General features: G+C 50.5%; 1 protein-coding gene across 1 annotated transcript in view; it reads right to left on the reverse strand.

Moving 5' to 3' along the window:
- Positions 1-591: 591 nt before the first annotated feature.
- The window catches only part of EHD4 (EH domain containing 4), a 76,665-nt gene continuing 61,656 nt past the window's right edge, over positions 592-15,600 (reverse strand). The window contains exons 5-6 of the mRNA XM_012462426.2: positions 10,764-10,928; positions 592-1,219 (exon numbers count right to left, since the gene is read on the reverse strand). Coding sequence (XP_012317849.1) covers positions 683-1,219; positions 10,764-10,928 — 702 coding nt within the window. The 3' untranslated portion in view covers positions 592-682. The remainder of the gene's footprint in view (positions 1,220-10,763; positions 10,929-15,600) is intronic.

Below are 15,600 nucleotides of genomic sequence, written 5' to 3' on the forward strand. Positions count from 1 at the left end.
CTGGGAGGGCTGACCAGGTGGTCCTGGGGCACTAGGCTGGATGTACGATGGGGCCTGGCTGGCTGCTGTACTGGAGACTGTGGAAGGGATGGGGATCCACAGTGCATCCCCTTCCAAACCCAAGAGGCATCTGTCGCCTTCCTTTTGGTAGACAGTCTGGAGACAGCAGAAACCTTCTGCTCTGTTGTTTTGCCACTCTAAATATAGCAGAAGACAAGATAAAATAATTAAGATAATCTTTGCTGCCTCCCGGTGCCCCCTGAGGGACAGACAGCTGCTCCAGAGTTGTTCATGAGGACAAACAGCCCAGGCAGCCTGAAGACCCAGCTGCTCTAAACAGGCCGGGCTCACTTCCGGTGGCTCCGGGGACTCAGCAGGCTCATCTCCATGCGCATTTCTCCAGGCAGGTTGTTCTGAGGACTCCTTGGACAATTTCTGTTTGTTCTCAACCCTTCAATCTCCTAATCCACCCCCACTACTCCCAATATTTTCACAGAAACTAAGGGAATTTTGGAGGTGAAAGAACTCATCTAGTTTCCAGTGTCTGCCCTCCCCATTCTACAGATGGGGAAACTGAGGCACAGAGAGGGCAGTGCCTTGCCTAAGGTCATTTGGTGAGTCAGTGGTGGAGCAGGCCTGAGGCCCAGGTCCCCCAGTTCCTGCCTGTTCTGCGGCCTACCCCTCAGTCGGCCTTGGGCAGGGACTTCCTGTGTGAAGGGGGCACGAGGTGCGGGGGCAGGCTGCTGGGCAGCTCGTAGCCATCGAGCTTGATCTTGATGAGGTGCTTGGCCAGTGCGAACTCCTCCTCGTCCAGCATGCCGTCGCAGTCGCAGTCGGCCAGCTTCCAGATCTTGCCCAGGACGCTGTTGGGCAGCTTGGAGGTCACCATCTCCTTCTTGGCATTGACACCTGAGATCTTGCCATTGATGGGTGACAGAGTGTAGAAGAGCTCGTCGTAGATGGGCTTGTCTTTGGCCACGACCCACTCTTCCTCGTCGGCACCCTCCTTGGCACCCTCCCCGTAGCCCTGGTTGAAGGGGCCCTCGGTGGTGCCGTCGAAGGCCCCGCCCTGCACCAGCTGCGTGGGCGTGCTCATCTCCTCCTGGCTGATGAGGTTCATGAGAGATGAGATCTTGTTGCTCAGCATGTTGTCCACCGCCTCGATCAGCTTGGGCTTCAGTGAGTGGAATTTGGTGAAGTCGTAGTTCTCAAGCTGTTCCTGCAGAGGGACAAACCACGGGATGGGTTACGTTCTGTGTCTTCAGGAGCAAACAGGATGGGGGCAGCTGGAGGGACAGTAATTCTGCCCCAGGGTAGACATCCCAATGTGCATTACTTTGGGGTGCACTCTTCGGGGGGCTCCTCACATCCAAATGTACCAGATATAGGAGTGTTTTTTTTTGGAACAAGAAACAAGTGTTTTCTCTATGGCAGCCAATCTCCGCTGATGGCCGCACGCATGACAGCAACCTCCTAGGACTCTGAGAAACCTTTCGCCTGCCTATTTTTTAATGCTCTAGAGTTAGTATTCTCTTCCTCAAGGGACTTTGCTGCACACTTTAACTGATCTTCACAGCAATCCTGGGAGGAAAGAGGGGCAGGCATTTAGAACCCCAGCTTACAGAGAGCTGAAAGGGGCTGCCTGGCAGAGTGAAGGCAGAGCCTGTCTCCTGACTAATGCTCTCTGTGCTGGAGCACAGAGCTGCGACAGAAGGACTATATCTAGGTAAAACAATTAATTAAATACCTTGCTTTTGGAGTACCTATAAAACGCAGTTTAGGGTAGCTTCTCAGTGGCTCTAACCTCTTATGAATGAGCTGAGGAGGCTACTCAACAGGAATCCTCTAGAAACAGCTCCACCAAGCACAGCCTGACCAGGAGCACCCACACTACCCCAGGAAGGTATCGAGGCAGGGCCATGGAGACCTTGCTCATACAAAATAATCATCGTGAATCCACTGTCATTTCAAAAGTATGGACAAATAAGCAAAAGCTGAAACTTGTAAAAGCAAGAAGCAGGGCTAGGGAGCACGAGTGGATAAACCTAGCCAGTAGGCCTGAGTATCACTGGCCAGGTGAGGACAGGTCTTAGCTCCACCTGTTGAGTGAGGCAGCCTGTCAGCAGACAGAGCAGCAGAAGCACAAGGTCTGGAGGGGGCCTGAGAAATACTGCAACTGCCCAGCCAGGCTGAAGAAGACAACAGGATGCCACAGAGGCTCTGTGGATGGCACTGAAGAAACGGACCTTCCTACCTTGGTTACTCATCCATCCATCCATCCATCCATCCATCCATTTATTCATCCATCTATCTATCCATCCATCCACCCATCCATCCACCCATTCACCTGTCCATCCATCCATCTATCCATCTACCCATCCATCCCCCATCCATCTATCAATCTATCCATTTATCCATCCATCCATCCATCCATCCATCCATTTATCCATCCATCCATCCATTTATCCATCCAGCCATCCATTTAGCCATCCATCCATCCATCCATCCATCCATTTATCCATCCATCCATCCATCCATCCATCCATCCAAGCAACCCTCCATCCAACCATCCATCCATTCAACCAACCCTCCATCCATCCATCCATTCAACCAACAATTCATCCATCCTTTATCCATCCATCCACCCACCTGCCCAACTTTTATTTGTCATTTGCCGTGCATCAGGGGCTTGGGGACATAGAACAAATAGGAAAAGCCATGTTCTGGGGCTTGGGGATATAGAATAAATAGGAAAAGCCATCGTTCCTGCTTTAAATGAGCTTATGTTGTAATGGAGAAAGGATACTCCAATTGTTTGAAAAAGAACTTGACATAACACAGTGTAAAGGATAACATGAAATATATAAAGTCATTAGACAGAAAAAAGCCAAGTCATTAAAAGGGAGAGGAGCCAGGCATGGTTCACACCTGTAATCCTAGCACACTGAGAGGGCAAGATGGGAGGATTGCTTGAGCCCAGGGGTTCAAGACCAGCCTGGGCATGAGACCCAGTCTAATATATATATATGTTAGGGAGAGGAAGGGAATAATCACATCAGCTGGCTAAGGTTAAGGGAAATTACCACCTGTATATGGAGGAGAGCTCAGTTGCCCAGGGTGGGCCATGGGGATCCTCACTGTCTAAGGAGATAAAACACTTGTTTATTTATTTATTTTATTTATTTATTTATTTATTTTTTGAGACGGAGTTTTGCTCTTGTTACCCAGGCTGGAGTGCAATGGCGCGATCTCGGCTCACCGCAACCTCCGCCTCATGGGTTCAGGCAATTCTCCTGCTTCAGCCTCCTGAGTAGCTGGGATTACAGGCACGTGCCACCATGCACAGATAATTTTTTTGTATTTTTAGTAGAGACGGGGTTTCACCATGTTGACCAGGATGGTCTTGATCTCTTGACCTCGTGATCCACCCGCCTCGGCCTCCTAAAGTGCTGGGATTACAGGCGTGAGCCACCGCGCCCGGCGCAACACTTGTTTATTTTAAGAGAAAAGCTTTCTGTCGCCCTGAACTGTGAGAGTTCCCTAGAACTTTACATAAGGGGCTTCAAAGGTCTGAGGAAAAGTGTCTTCAACCACAGTTTTACCAAACAAATGCAGAATTGTTCCAGGTATGGCAGGTTTTATATGTGAAATGTTTCTGTATGTACAGTTCTAGAGGGGTCAAAAGAGGCCATGCAGGGCTGCAGTTTTCTGGAGATGAGGCAGGGAGACTGGCAAGGAAAAGTCAGAACCTTGCTGTTTTGGACAGAAGCAATGTGACAGGCTGCTAGGAAAAAAACCCCAAAACCTCAGTGTTACTATAAATATCATGCTTTTATTATTAAAAAAAGACTGAGAAAAAATTTATAATCCCATCATCTGGCAAAAACCTCTGCTAGCATATCTGGGCATGCATTTCCAGCCACTAACACACACACACACATACACACACACACACACACACAGTGCCACACTGTTAACAATGTGCCCTATGTTTATGTGGTATTAATTTTTACACAACCTTTTTCTTAATATCTCCAGAATAGTGAACTGTAGGCTAGAGCTGAGCCATTCTTTATTTGCCCTGTCCCCTGTAGCTGGACACATAGGTTGTTTCCAATGGAGAATCAAAATCATGATATCTAGGGTGGCAGGGCAGGAATTCTGGGCTGACATTTGGAAGGGGATTTCTGTGTGAGATGGTGCGGGGACAGAGCTGAGGAATGTCAGCTAAACCGGCAGACATCTCTCTAGGGAAGGGACTCTGACATTCTCCTCAGGTGGCAAACCCAGCAGCCATCAAATCGTGCAAACCCAGCATGTCGCTCCTGACATCAGCATCAAATAATGCGACCTGCACTTTGGGCTCCTGCCTCCAACGTCTTAGTCAGCCATAGAGATTGAAAAGAGAAAGCCAGGCAGGTGGAGGAGCAGGCATCCCCCACAAAAATCCCAGTGCTGCTGAGTCACCAAGTTTGGATTCCCTGGGTGCGTGAACACCTACCCCATTTCCTTAAGAATGAGCCTGCATTTGGAGCGCACACAGAGCCCTGTGTCTGGCCCAGCAGACAAAGGAGGATGACGCCTGCCCAAACTTCCCACCAGCCTGCAGGGGCCGTGGATTCCGACTGCAGAGCTCTGGAAAACTGGCAGGGGGAATAGCCACATATTTGCAGAGGTGGACAGGAAGCAGCAGTTATTCCCGCCCCGGGAGGGAGCCAGGAAATAAACCCTCCATTCTCATCCCTGTGGTCCCCCCCAGGCTTACTCGGGGTTGTGGGGGCACCAGTTAAACCATCATCATCCCTGCCCTCTGCCAGGGTGGGTCAAAACAGTTTTATTGCGATGAATACACACTGGGGAACTTACAGATTTGCCCATCAACAGTTGTAGCCACTGAGCTGGGACCCTGGAATTCCTCCCTCTCAAGAGACGAAGGTCAGTTCCCAGCCCCGTCTCCTGTGGGGCTGTCCCTTGCTCATTAATTGCTAACATTCGCCAGAAGAGTTTTCAAATCCACCAGAGGGTCTGAGCAGATGGGGCTGACTCTGCTGCCCCCTGCTGCTGAAACGCTGCCAACTCACCAGCTGAGGGGTCCAAATTCTCCTTCTAGTGGGAGGAGCAGAGTCAGCAGGAACAGTGGCCCTTCTGGTGCTCGTCTCATCCTGCAGCATTGACACTGTGCTGTCAGTCACGGTCCCTCCCCAGAGCGTGCCAGGCACGCAGAGGCAGCCTCACAGGTGGGTTGCAGGGTCTGTTCCAGCACAGGGAAGAGCCTTCAAAATACACGCTCCTCTCACTGCTAAGAGTCACTCTAACCAGCTGGCTCCATGAGAGAACAGGGAGAACAGCAACCTGACGCTGGTATCAGTCAGCTCTCTGAGTGACCCCGATACGTGCAAAGACCACAATGTGGTCACCTCTGAGCATATGCCCCCACCTCTGTCAAGGCCTATGTTGTAGGGGATGTTAGACTTAACAGCCTCAGGGATGGGAGAGGCCCTAACCCACACACATGCCCCTCAAAGCTTCTGGTGACTGCAAGCTAGCCTGTAGTATCAGGTGACACTGAGCACTCCTGACGGGCTCCAGGCTACCTTGTTCCCTGGGGATTCTCTGAAGGAATGGGGTGGTGTGACCGGGCTTCAGCTGACTTCCCAAGGAGGCCTCTTCCTGCAGCTTACAGGGGGTTGGCACTGGGAACCCCTGGTCTATAAGCCCTGTGGGAATTGGGGCTGGGTCAGGGCCTGAGAGACTGCTGTGATACGGTCTCACACTAACTTACTGATTCACTCGACATGTGTTAACTGAGCACCCTCTACATCCTAGATACTGGGGCTATGGCAGTGAGCAGGGCATGGGGTCACTGACCTCACGGAGCTGCAGACTTAGGAGGGAGAGAGATACTAAATATCAGACATCTGATAATTCAGTTACACAGAAGCACAAGAAACGTGTGTCCTGACAATGGGGTTGCTGTCAATTACTTTTACTCCCATTTGTTCATTTTTCCTTTGTTTTTTTGGGATAGGGTCTCCTCTGTCCCCCAGGCTGGAGTACACTGGTGTGATCATGGCTCACTGCAGCCTCGACCTCCTGGGTTTAAGCCATCCTCCCACACCACCCTCTCAAGTGGCTGGGACCACAGGCATGAGCTACCATATCTGACTAATTTTAACATATTTTTATGGAGACAGGGTCCCACTATGTTGCCCATGCTGTTCTCCAACCCCTGGGTTCAAGCAATCCTCCCATTTCAGCCTCCCAAAATGCTGGGATTACAGGCATGAGCCACCATGCCCAGCCCCATTTTTTCATTTTTTCTTTGTTGATTTATTCCAGGGGCCTAGAACAGTGACAGCAGCAGCAGGCAGACAAATGCTGAGGCAGATAGGGGCGGGTCTCCAGTGAAACCCCATCTTCAAGCCAAAGGCAGTTTAAAGCCTGAAGACCAAGCTACAATTCAAATCCATGGACCAGATTGAGAACCTGTCTTCCCATTTGGCTGTTTTCCTTTGATTGATCCCACCCATCACCTATTTTACATACACCTACGCTTCCCTAATTGTTTTTACGCTGTCGTGCCCACCTTTGACTAGTGCCTTTGTTTTAACCTTTTTAGCATACTCACAAATCAATCAGCATGCACCCCTCTATCCTATGCCTACAAAAACCCCAGACTCAGCCACACTGGGGAGATGACCTGACTTCGGGAGAGACGACCCAACCTTCCCATCTCTTCTTCACTCAGAGCTGTTTCCTTGCTTGGTAAAATCCTCCACCCTCATCTCCCTTCAATTGTCAGCGTGACCTCATTCTTCCTGGATGCGGGACAAGAGCTTGTGACCCACCAAAGGTGGGTACCACTGGCCCTCTACCCTCACTGGTGGAGGGTAGCTGTCCCACTGAACAGAAGCAGTGGTGGGGCTGAGCTGCTCCTGGAGCCATGGGCCAGAGTGTGGCAAGAGGCTGACTGAGCTGCTAACACAACGCAGAACTAAAAGCGCTAACTAGCATACTATAACACCTCCTCTGGGGCTTTGACATTGCAGGTACCCCTGCCTGGGCACTGGCACATTCCCCTTGGGGTGACACATTTGGTCTGGCTGCAGACCCTGCTTCTACGTGAGCACTTGGAGCGGCCGGCCGGATCCTGTACTTGCTTGCTCATGTGCTCCCTCCCTCAAGGGGCCAAGCATGCAGTTGTGACAGCCGTGGGAGCTGCAGGCCAAAATGCAAGCCAGATGAGGCCCAGCAGGGTAGACGAGGCACCCCCTGCTGTAATCCTGGCAAAGGGGCCAAGAAAAATCCTGTGTCAACAGTGCCTGGCCCTGTAGGCTTAATTAATATTTCTTGGATGAATGAATAAATAAACACAAGTGAACAGGGCACCTCATCAGGTGACCTTAGCACCACCAAAAGTGCTAAGGTACTGGATGTAGACCTGACTCCAGGTGATTCTCAGCAAAGGCTCGGCCCTCCTTGTACCCTCCATCTCCATGGGCCATGGCTGCTCCCGAGACCATGCTTTCCTCACTGACCCTCCATCTCCGTGGGCCATGACTGCTCTCGAGACCATGCTTTCCTCACTGACCCTCCATCTCCGTGGGCCATGGCTGCTCCCGAGAACATGCTTTCCTCACTGACCCTCCATCCCCGTGGGCCATGGCTGCTCCCGAGAACATGCTTTCCTCACTGTCTTCCCCCAGCTCAGAGGACCCTTGGTGTCTTCTGACCTGGCCAGCCCAGGCTAGCTCTGTCATGAGTAGCTCCCTACTTTGTCATGAGTAGGTCCCAGAGTCTGCTCCCTACATTATTGGGCTCACAGGGGACCAGCAGGAGAGGCCTGGCAAGGGAGGCCTCCGCGGAGCCCCAGGACTCAAGAGCAGCGTCTCCCTGCGGCAAGGTACTGTAGCAACTTCAGGAGGCCAGTGAGGTACAGAGGCCCCTACTGGGCCACAGCGCAGGCTCCATATTTCTTCAAAACTTTCACCTAGGTCAAGAAACCAAGTTCACTTCGGAAACATATGAAGGGTCCGAGGAAACAGCTGTCTTACTGCTTGGTCATGGATGCGGGGCATAACCGTGGGCGTGAATGGGGAAGTTGCCCAGGGAGACTGCTCCTGGAGCCACAGCAGCCCTCCAATACCCCCTGGTGACCAGAAAAACCCAATTCAGCTTGGGAGCACAGGAACACCCATTTCATTGCTGGAAGAAAAAAGACATTTCTCTCTCTCTCTCTCTCTCTCTCTCTCTGTGTGTGTGTGTGTATGTGTGTGTGTGTGTGTATGTGTGTGGTGTGCATTTTTTTGAGACAGGGTCTTACTCGTCCACTTGTCCAGGCTGGAGTGCAGTGGTGCAATCTTGGCTCACTACACCCGCCACCTCCAGGGCTCATGTAATCCTCCCACCTCAGCCTCTGGAGTAGCTAAGACTATAGGCGTGCACCACCACACCTCACTAATTTTTTGTGTATTTTCTGCAGAGATGGGATTTCGCTCTGTTGCCCAGGCTGGTCTCCAACTCCTGAGCTCAAGTGATCTGCCCTCCTTGGCTTTCCAAAGTGTAGGGACTACAAGTGTGAGCCACCGCCCCCAGCCTCTATGTGTGTGTATATATATTTATTTTTTGAGTTGGGGTCTCCCTGTGTCACCCAGGCTGGAGTATAGTGGCATGATCTCAGTTCACTGCAAACTCTACTTCCTGGGTTCAAGTGATTCTCCTGCCTCAGCCTCCTGAGTAGCTGGGATTACAGCCACCATACCTGGCTAATTTTTGTATTTTTAGTAGAGATGGGGTTTCGTCATGTTGGCCAGGCTGGTCTTGAACTCCTGACCTCAGGTGATCTGCCTGCCTTGGCTTCCCAATGTGCTGGGATTACAGGTGTGAGCCACCAAGCCCAGCCCTCTGTATATATTTTAAAATAAATACAGCTAAACCATATTTGGCCAAATCACATGTACTAGACTCATTCACTCTGAACCCAAGCGTAAAGAGCTGTCATCAAAACAGTAAAAAAAAAAAAACCCACCCCTGAGTTAGTATGTAATTTATATAAAGCTTACATTAGAAAAACTCTCAGGATCAAAGTTCTCCTCCCACTGCCTCCTGGCCCTTGCCTCTTCTGCCTGACCTTCCCCTCCCCTGCATCCTCTCTGCTTTCACCTTTCCCTCCTCCTGCCTCCGCCTGTATCTGCTTGCAGTTTTTAAATTACGCTGGCTTCAATGCTGTCACTCTGTGGCTCAAGGCAAAAGATGGTAACCGGTGGTCTCCATGTGCAGCCGGAATGCAGGTGGGCTTTGTTTGCCCTACATAGTATTTTTTTGAGCCAAAATGTGAAAATCAGGTGATTTTACACACAAATCCAGATTTCCGGCTTCTCTTGAGCCTTCCAGGTCTGCATTCCCACAGGGTGGTGACCCCTGGGCTAGACAGGGCTTCGGCACTGTCTAGTGCCATGAGACCCTGACACCCGTCATGAGACCCTGACATGTGCTCGGCACACTTGCAGGATGGTTTTCTTCCTTGCTGACGCATGTTTCTCGGAACCCTCTTCTCTATCAAATGTGGGAAAACCTAGAGAGGGTGCCAGAGTTTCTCTTCTGCCTGGCCTGCCCCACTGTTCACATTATTGGCTGGTGGCTGCAGGCATCTGACTTTGTGGTTCCTGCTATATAGAGAGGACTGTGGCCTCCAGAACGGAGGGGTCCCTGCACCAGATTAGAAGATGGCCAGCCTGGCCCTGTGAGGACTGTCAGCCCAGAAGCCAAGATGGTGGCCTCGCTTAGGAGGACATGCTCATCTAACACCAGTGCAGAGACGTAGATATGCCAGTCAGGCCAGGGTGGCTGAATGTGGCACCTGTTCATGCCTGGCTGGAGCCGCCCAGCCACAGCTCAAGAGAGGCCTTGACAGCAGGCCAATGGCTGCCTGGCGCCAGCCTTTAAGCTCAGTGCTCCCTGTGCCCACACAGTCCAGCAGTGCCCGCAGAGCCCCACAGCCCCTGCGGGAGCCCTTGAGCCTGCACAGCAAGGCTGCCTGAGCACATAATCCCACAGTGTGGGGCAGGGCTGGGCAGGGCTTGAGGAGGCTGCTCAAGGTGACCCTTAAGGCCACTCCCAGCTCTGATTCCCTCAAGGTTCTGGGATTCCAAAGAGCAGTGTCACCGCAACATCAACCAGCCTCCTTGGACACAGTCTAAGAGGGCTCTCATCTGACTTTCTCATGGGAGCTTCATTTACCTTTGGCTGTATGTCTCCTTTTTTTATGCTTTTTTTTTTTTTTTTTGAGAAGGAGTCTCACTTTTGTCACCTAAGCTGAAGTGCAATGGCATGATCTCCGCTCAGTGCAACCTCTGCATCCCAGGTCAAGTGATTCTCCTGCCTCAGCCTTCTGAGTAGCTGGGATTACAGGTGCCCACTACCACGCCCGGCTGATTTTTGTATTTTTAATAGAGACGGGGTTTCACCATGTTAGCCAGGCTGGTCTTGAACTCCGGACCTCAGGTGATCCACCCACCTCAGCCTCCCAAAGTGCTGGGATCACAGGAGTGAGCTACCGCGCCTGGCCTGTTTACTCATTTTGGAAGACAGGCAATAGGCTTTATTCATAGCCTATTGTCATGGATCACCATTAGGAAGATGAATTCATTGCATTCTCCTTGATCCTAAACCACAAGCCCCTCACATGTCTCCAGCAAACAGCCAGATGACGTGGCACTGCATCTCCACCCTCTGCCCATGACATTGTAATGGGCTCCCAGTACCTGCATGGCCTTGACCTCGGGGAAGTCCCCTGCGGAAATCTGGTATTCTCGCTGTAGCTGAATGTAGATTTCTGGTAGCCTGCTAATAAGCTCTCTCTTCTTGTTTTCCTTTCCAAATACACTCGGCATCTCCTTCTTCAGGTAGCTGATGATATAGGCATGCACCTGGAGGGGTAGATAGAGATCAGGCAGGGAAGTGCCATTTAGAATTGCACCAGAGAAGGAAAAAATGAGATCACATTTTACCTCCATCATAACACATAACAGGCATCAGACCAGGTCCCAAGGACAGGAGGAGGGGAGGGTCCAGGGGGAGTGGAGCTGTCTAAGGGTGGCTGGAATGTAACCAGGGAAATTCTACAGTTACAGTTCTGTTGTGACTCAGTGGCAATTCCGATGTCTATAGGTAGTGAGTGGTATGGTGGGGCCTGGGCGGGAGAGCTCTTAGTTCCCGCAATTAACCAGAAGACCCATCAGCAAGTTTCACCAGGCTGGTGCCCTGGAGCACCAGGAAATGAAACTGGAGGCTGGTGACAATGGCTGATCAACATGGAAATCTGTGCTCAGTGAACGATGAGATGAGAAAGAATTCCCATAACCACCGTTATGGGAGGTTTAGACTCTGAGATCTCTACAGGTGGAACGAAAGTCATTTCTGCACAAGACCAGCTGCCTGGGATCAGGCTGGATGGCAGAAGATCACTCTGGGAGAGAAGCCCCAAGAGTTTGTGGGAGAAGCCCCAGAAGCCTTGATCACTGGGGGCTGGGGTAGCCAGCAGGCTGTCATTGGAGGGGTGGGAATCTGGCCTTAACATTTCCACTCTTCTACTGATTTCCAACTTTAGGATATTAAGAAATGTTCACTACAAAAGTTCTCTTTGTATGTTTTTTCTTTTTTGCTATGGAATCTCGCTCTGTTGCCCAGGCTGGAATGCAGTGGTGTGAGCTGAGCTCACTGCAACCTCCACCTCCTGTATCAAGTGATTTTCCTGCCCCAGCCTCCTGAGTAGCTGGGATTAAAGGCGCATGCCACCACACCTGGCTAATTTTTGTGTTTTCAGTAGAGATGGGGTTTCGCCATGTTGGCCAGGCTGGTCTCCAACTCCTGACCTCAGGTGATCCACCCACCTGAGCCTCCCAAAGTGTTGGGATTATAGGAATGAGCCACTGTGCCTGGCCTCTTTATATATCTTGAATTCCACAGAGTAACTGTGAAGTCAAGTAAGTAACTAAAATAAGACAGGATGAAAAACAGAATGGTGATTACAAAAAAAAAAATGACAATATAGCAATGGAAAAACCTATTAAAGAAAACAGACTTCTACTGTAATCTTGTGGAAGAGTTGAAATTAAATAAAGGCGGTAAGCAGATACGTTCAGTAGCTCAGCTGAGGGTCTGTGTGTGGACACATGCTGGACACAGCCAAAAACATTTTGTGAGGATATGGACACTAACCCTAGTACCTAATGCAACGTCTGACATGCTCAGGCCAGACAATGCCAGCTTCTCCTCTGCACGAGCATCGCTTAACAGAAGCACACACTGTGCTGCCTGGCTACCGCTGGGAGGATGCACTTGGAGAGCTGATGCTAAACTTTTCTGTCACCAGCAAACCTGTTTATGTACTTACTTTTCAAATGAAGACAACTGAAATTATTTACAAGATTCTTAGAGATAACTAGAGAAACCGGAAGTTTGGGATCCGTTATTTGGAATCCTGGGCTTTAACCGCACTCCTGAGGCTGTGACGAGCAAGTGGTAAGATGGCAATTCCTCCACCTCCCACAGTGAATGCCTAGCTTGGTGTGGGTGGGCTGAGGAGGGCTGGGGCTCGGGGAGCACCCTCGGACTGGAGGGGCTGCCACGCTCCGTCAGGGAGAACCAGCTGCTCACCAGCTGTCATCATAGCCTCTGCCTTCCTGGAACCTCTGGACTGGGCCTATGTATACCTCTCTCTTCTGTGCTCGGGCTCACCCCATCCTGGAGCCACCCCAAGGGAAGTAGGAGGCCCCAAAGCTGCTCAGTCTCCCAAACACAAGGGCTTCTGAGACCACCCCTCTCCCTGCCCTGGGGCCTAGCCCTGAAGCAGCTGCCAGGCCCCTGCAGGGCTTCCCAAGACCCCTCATCGCCTACTAGTAAGGTAGCTTTGAGCCAACAGGCCCCAGCTCTGGGAGGGCTTAGTTCCCGCTTCTCATCAGGTTGACTCCTCAATTAGCCCCTGGCCTCCTGACATTGGACACCCTGTTCCTGAACACTCCCTCGTGCCCAGGGCCTGCTTTACCTGCACTGAACTCAGCTGCCACACCCTCCACCCTCCGAGTGGCACCTGCTTCCTCAGCTTGGTGTTTGCCGGCTGATGACGGAGGCTGCCCGAATACCTGGCCAACAGAGCCCTGACAAACCTGGGGCTGATCTCATGCCAGGTCTCAGCTCCCTCCTCCTCCGCCAGCCTGGTGCCACCTGAGTCATGGCCCTTAGGTGGCCTGATCACACTGCACTGCTCTCGGCCCCAGCCTCCACTTCTAGGAAGTTCCGTTGGCCTGTTTTGTAGAAGTCTCCTGTTACACTGCCTCTGCATATCCACCGTTCTTCTGCCCTTCCTGGTGCGTCCTAGACAATAACCCAAGGCCGGCTTCTGTGCACAGACCCACTTTCAGGAGTTCATCAAGTTGGCTGGGTGTAGTGGCTCATGCCTGTAATCCCAGCACTTTGGGAAGCCAAGGCAGGTGGATCACTTGGGTCAGGTGTTTGAGACCAGCCTGGCCAACATGGTGAAATCTCGTGTCTAGTAAAAATACAAAAATTAGCTGGGTATGGTATTGTGCTCCTGTAGTCCCAGCTACTTGGGAGGCTGAGGCAGAAGGATCGCTTGAACCCAGGAGGTGGAGGTCGCAGTGAGCTGAGATTGCAACATTGCACTCTAGCCTATAGGTAACAGAATGAGACTCTGTCTCAAAAAAATAAAAATAAAAAAATAAAAAGTTCATCAAGTCACAAGGTAAATTATAGTTGTTAGCATCATGGAGTATTGAATCTGGAAGTGACCCATGATGTCTAATTTAATTCCTGGTTCCAGGATGTCCATGTGACTCACTCAAGGTCACATGGCTAGCTGGCAGCTGTAGAGCTGGCACTAGCATCCAAGTGCCTCATTCCTGTCCTTCCAGAACTAATGACTCCCTGTGGGTATGCATTAATCATTTTATTGAAGTTGTTCAAAATCTGGAATTCAAAATGAACTGTGTCCCATAGAATGAGTTTGGAGAACTTTGATCTGAGGTTTGACTTCTGACTGTGCCTAATTCACTGAGAGGCTTTGGAAGGGTCCTTTATTCTCCCTTTCCCCACACATCAAACTCGGACACAATGATGGCACACAAACGTCAGGACACCACGTAGGAATGCGGGTGAAGCTTGAGAGCTGCTGGTAGGATAGCACCCTGTCATTTTCTAAAGTCGTTTGGTAAACAGATGGGACAGCTTGAATGGCTAAAATCCACAGACAGCCTGCAAAGCTCACTCCTGCACTTATGTGTCAAAGGCGTCTCCAAATAAATGCCAGACCGAGGGCCAGACCTGGCGGTTGTCCCTGGGGAAGGAGGTGGAAACACTCAGGTCTTTTAACATTTATATGGAGAGAAAACTAATTGGGAAGGGGAGGAGTACGAAAGAGAAGAGGGGGATGAGACCTAGCGCTGGAAGATGAGGGTCAGGCCCCCTGACCACTGCCTACCCACTGAGCAATTAATTTGGGGCCAGGCGTGGGATCTCCGCTTCAGCGTGCTCATCCACAAATCAGAAATGACAACAACATTCATCTCACAGAGTTAAGAGAATAAAAGAGATCATGGATTTGAATGCCCGCTCTTACTAGAAAGAGGAGCAAATGTTACTTGTTTTCAACTAATGGCTAAAGACCTACAGGTGGAGGTGCAGTAATTACAGAGAGGGTTCCCGGCTGGTTAGTCCTTACCAAAGAATTCATAAACTCTGTATATTTAAATAGTAATATAATGAATTTGGGTTCCAAGTGTTTAATTCACAAGTGAATGACATTGACCCCTGGGAGCTTCTGAACATTCATATCTTGTTCAAGTCATCCTTTGCCTTGTGTAAGTTTGCAGAAGCCCCAAGGCATCTAATGGGGATGACCTGGGGAAATCAAAGGGATTAAAATGACAAAATGACAATTTTTCTCTAGGCTAATAACTCAATGAGCAGAAAGGAATGTCCTCCCCTTTATATGTATATGAATGTATATGTAGTTCACACTTACACCCTGACACAGATCTCATTAATTGTGTCCAGTGTGTCTGTGTGTGTGTGTCTCTCTCCAAGACTAAAGATGTTGCCCATATCACTGTACTCAAGAGTGACATGGGCCACATCCACTCTGGGCTCAGAGGGTAACTTCAGTGAGTGCTGGGTGCCGGAAGTGACCAGTGCTGGAATGAAAACCTTCATGGAATGTGAGGATCAGGCAGTATTTTGAGGCAGGCAGGCTGGGAAGGCATGGTGACATACTGTGCCACGCGCATCTGCAAACTGAACACGACCTGCTGGAGACCTGTGGCTTTGGAAGCCCAGCTCTGGAAACCTGCGTAGAGTATTTAAAACCAGGGTATCAGCACATTTATAAAGTGGGTTTATGAAAAAGCTCAGTTATTATTAATCCCTAGACCCAAAAGATGAACCTGTGGGGTAACAAGAGTGAGACTATGAGAGGCAGAGAAAGGCGGCTGGCATGTTCCCACTTGAGTGACAGTTTGTTATTCTGTTCAGATCAAAACAGGCACCAATGGCACGTGTAATTCTGAGCAGCCTTAAAGGGGACTG

This window comes from Aotus nancymaae, unplaced genomic scaffold (assembly GCF_030222135.1).
Source record: "Aotus nancymaae isolate 86718 unplaced genomic scaffold, 86718_ANA_hifiasm-v0.15.2.pri h1tg000011l, whole genome shotgun sequence".
Lineage (NCBI taxonomy): Eukaryota > Metazoa > Chordata > Mammalia > Primates > Aotidae > Aotus > Aotus nancymaae.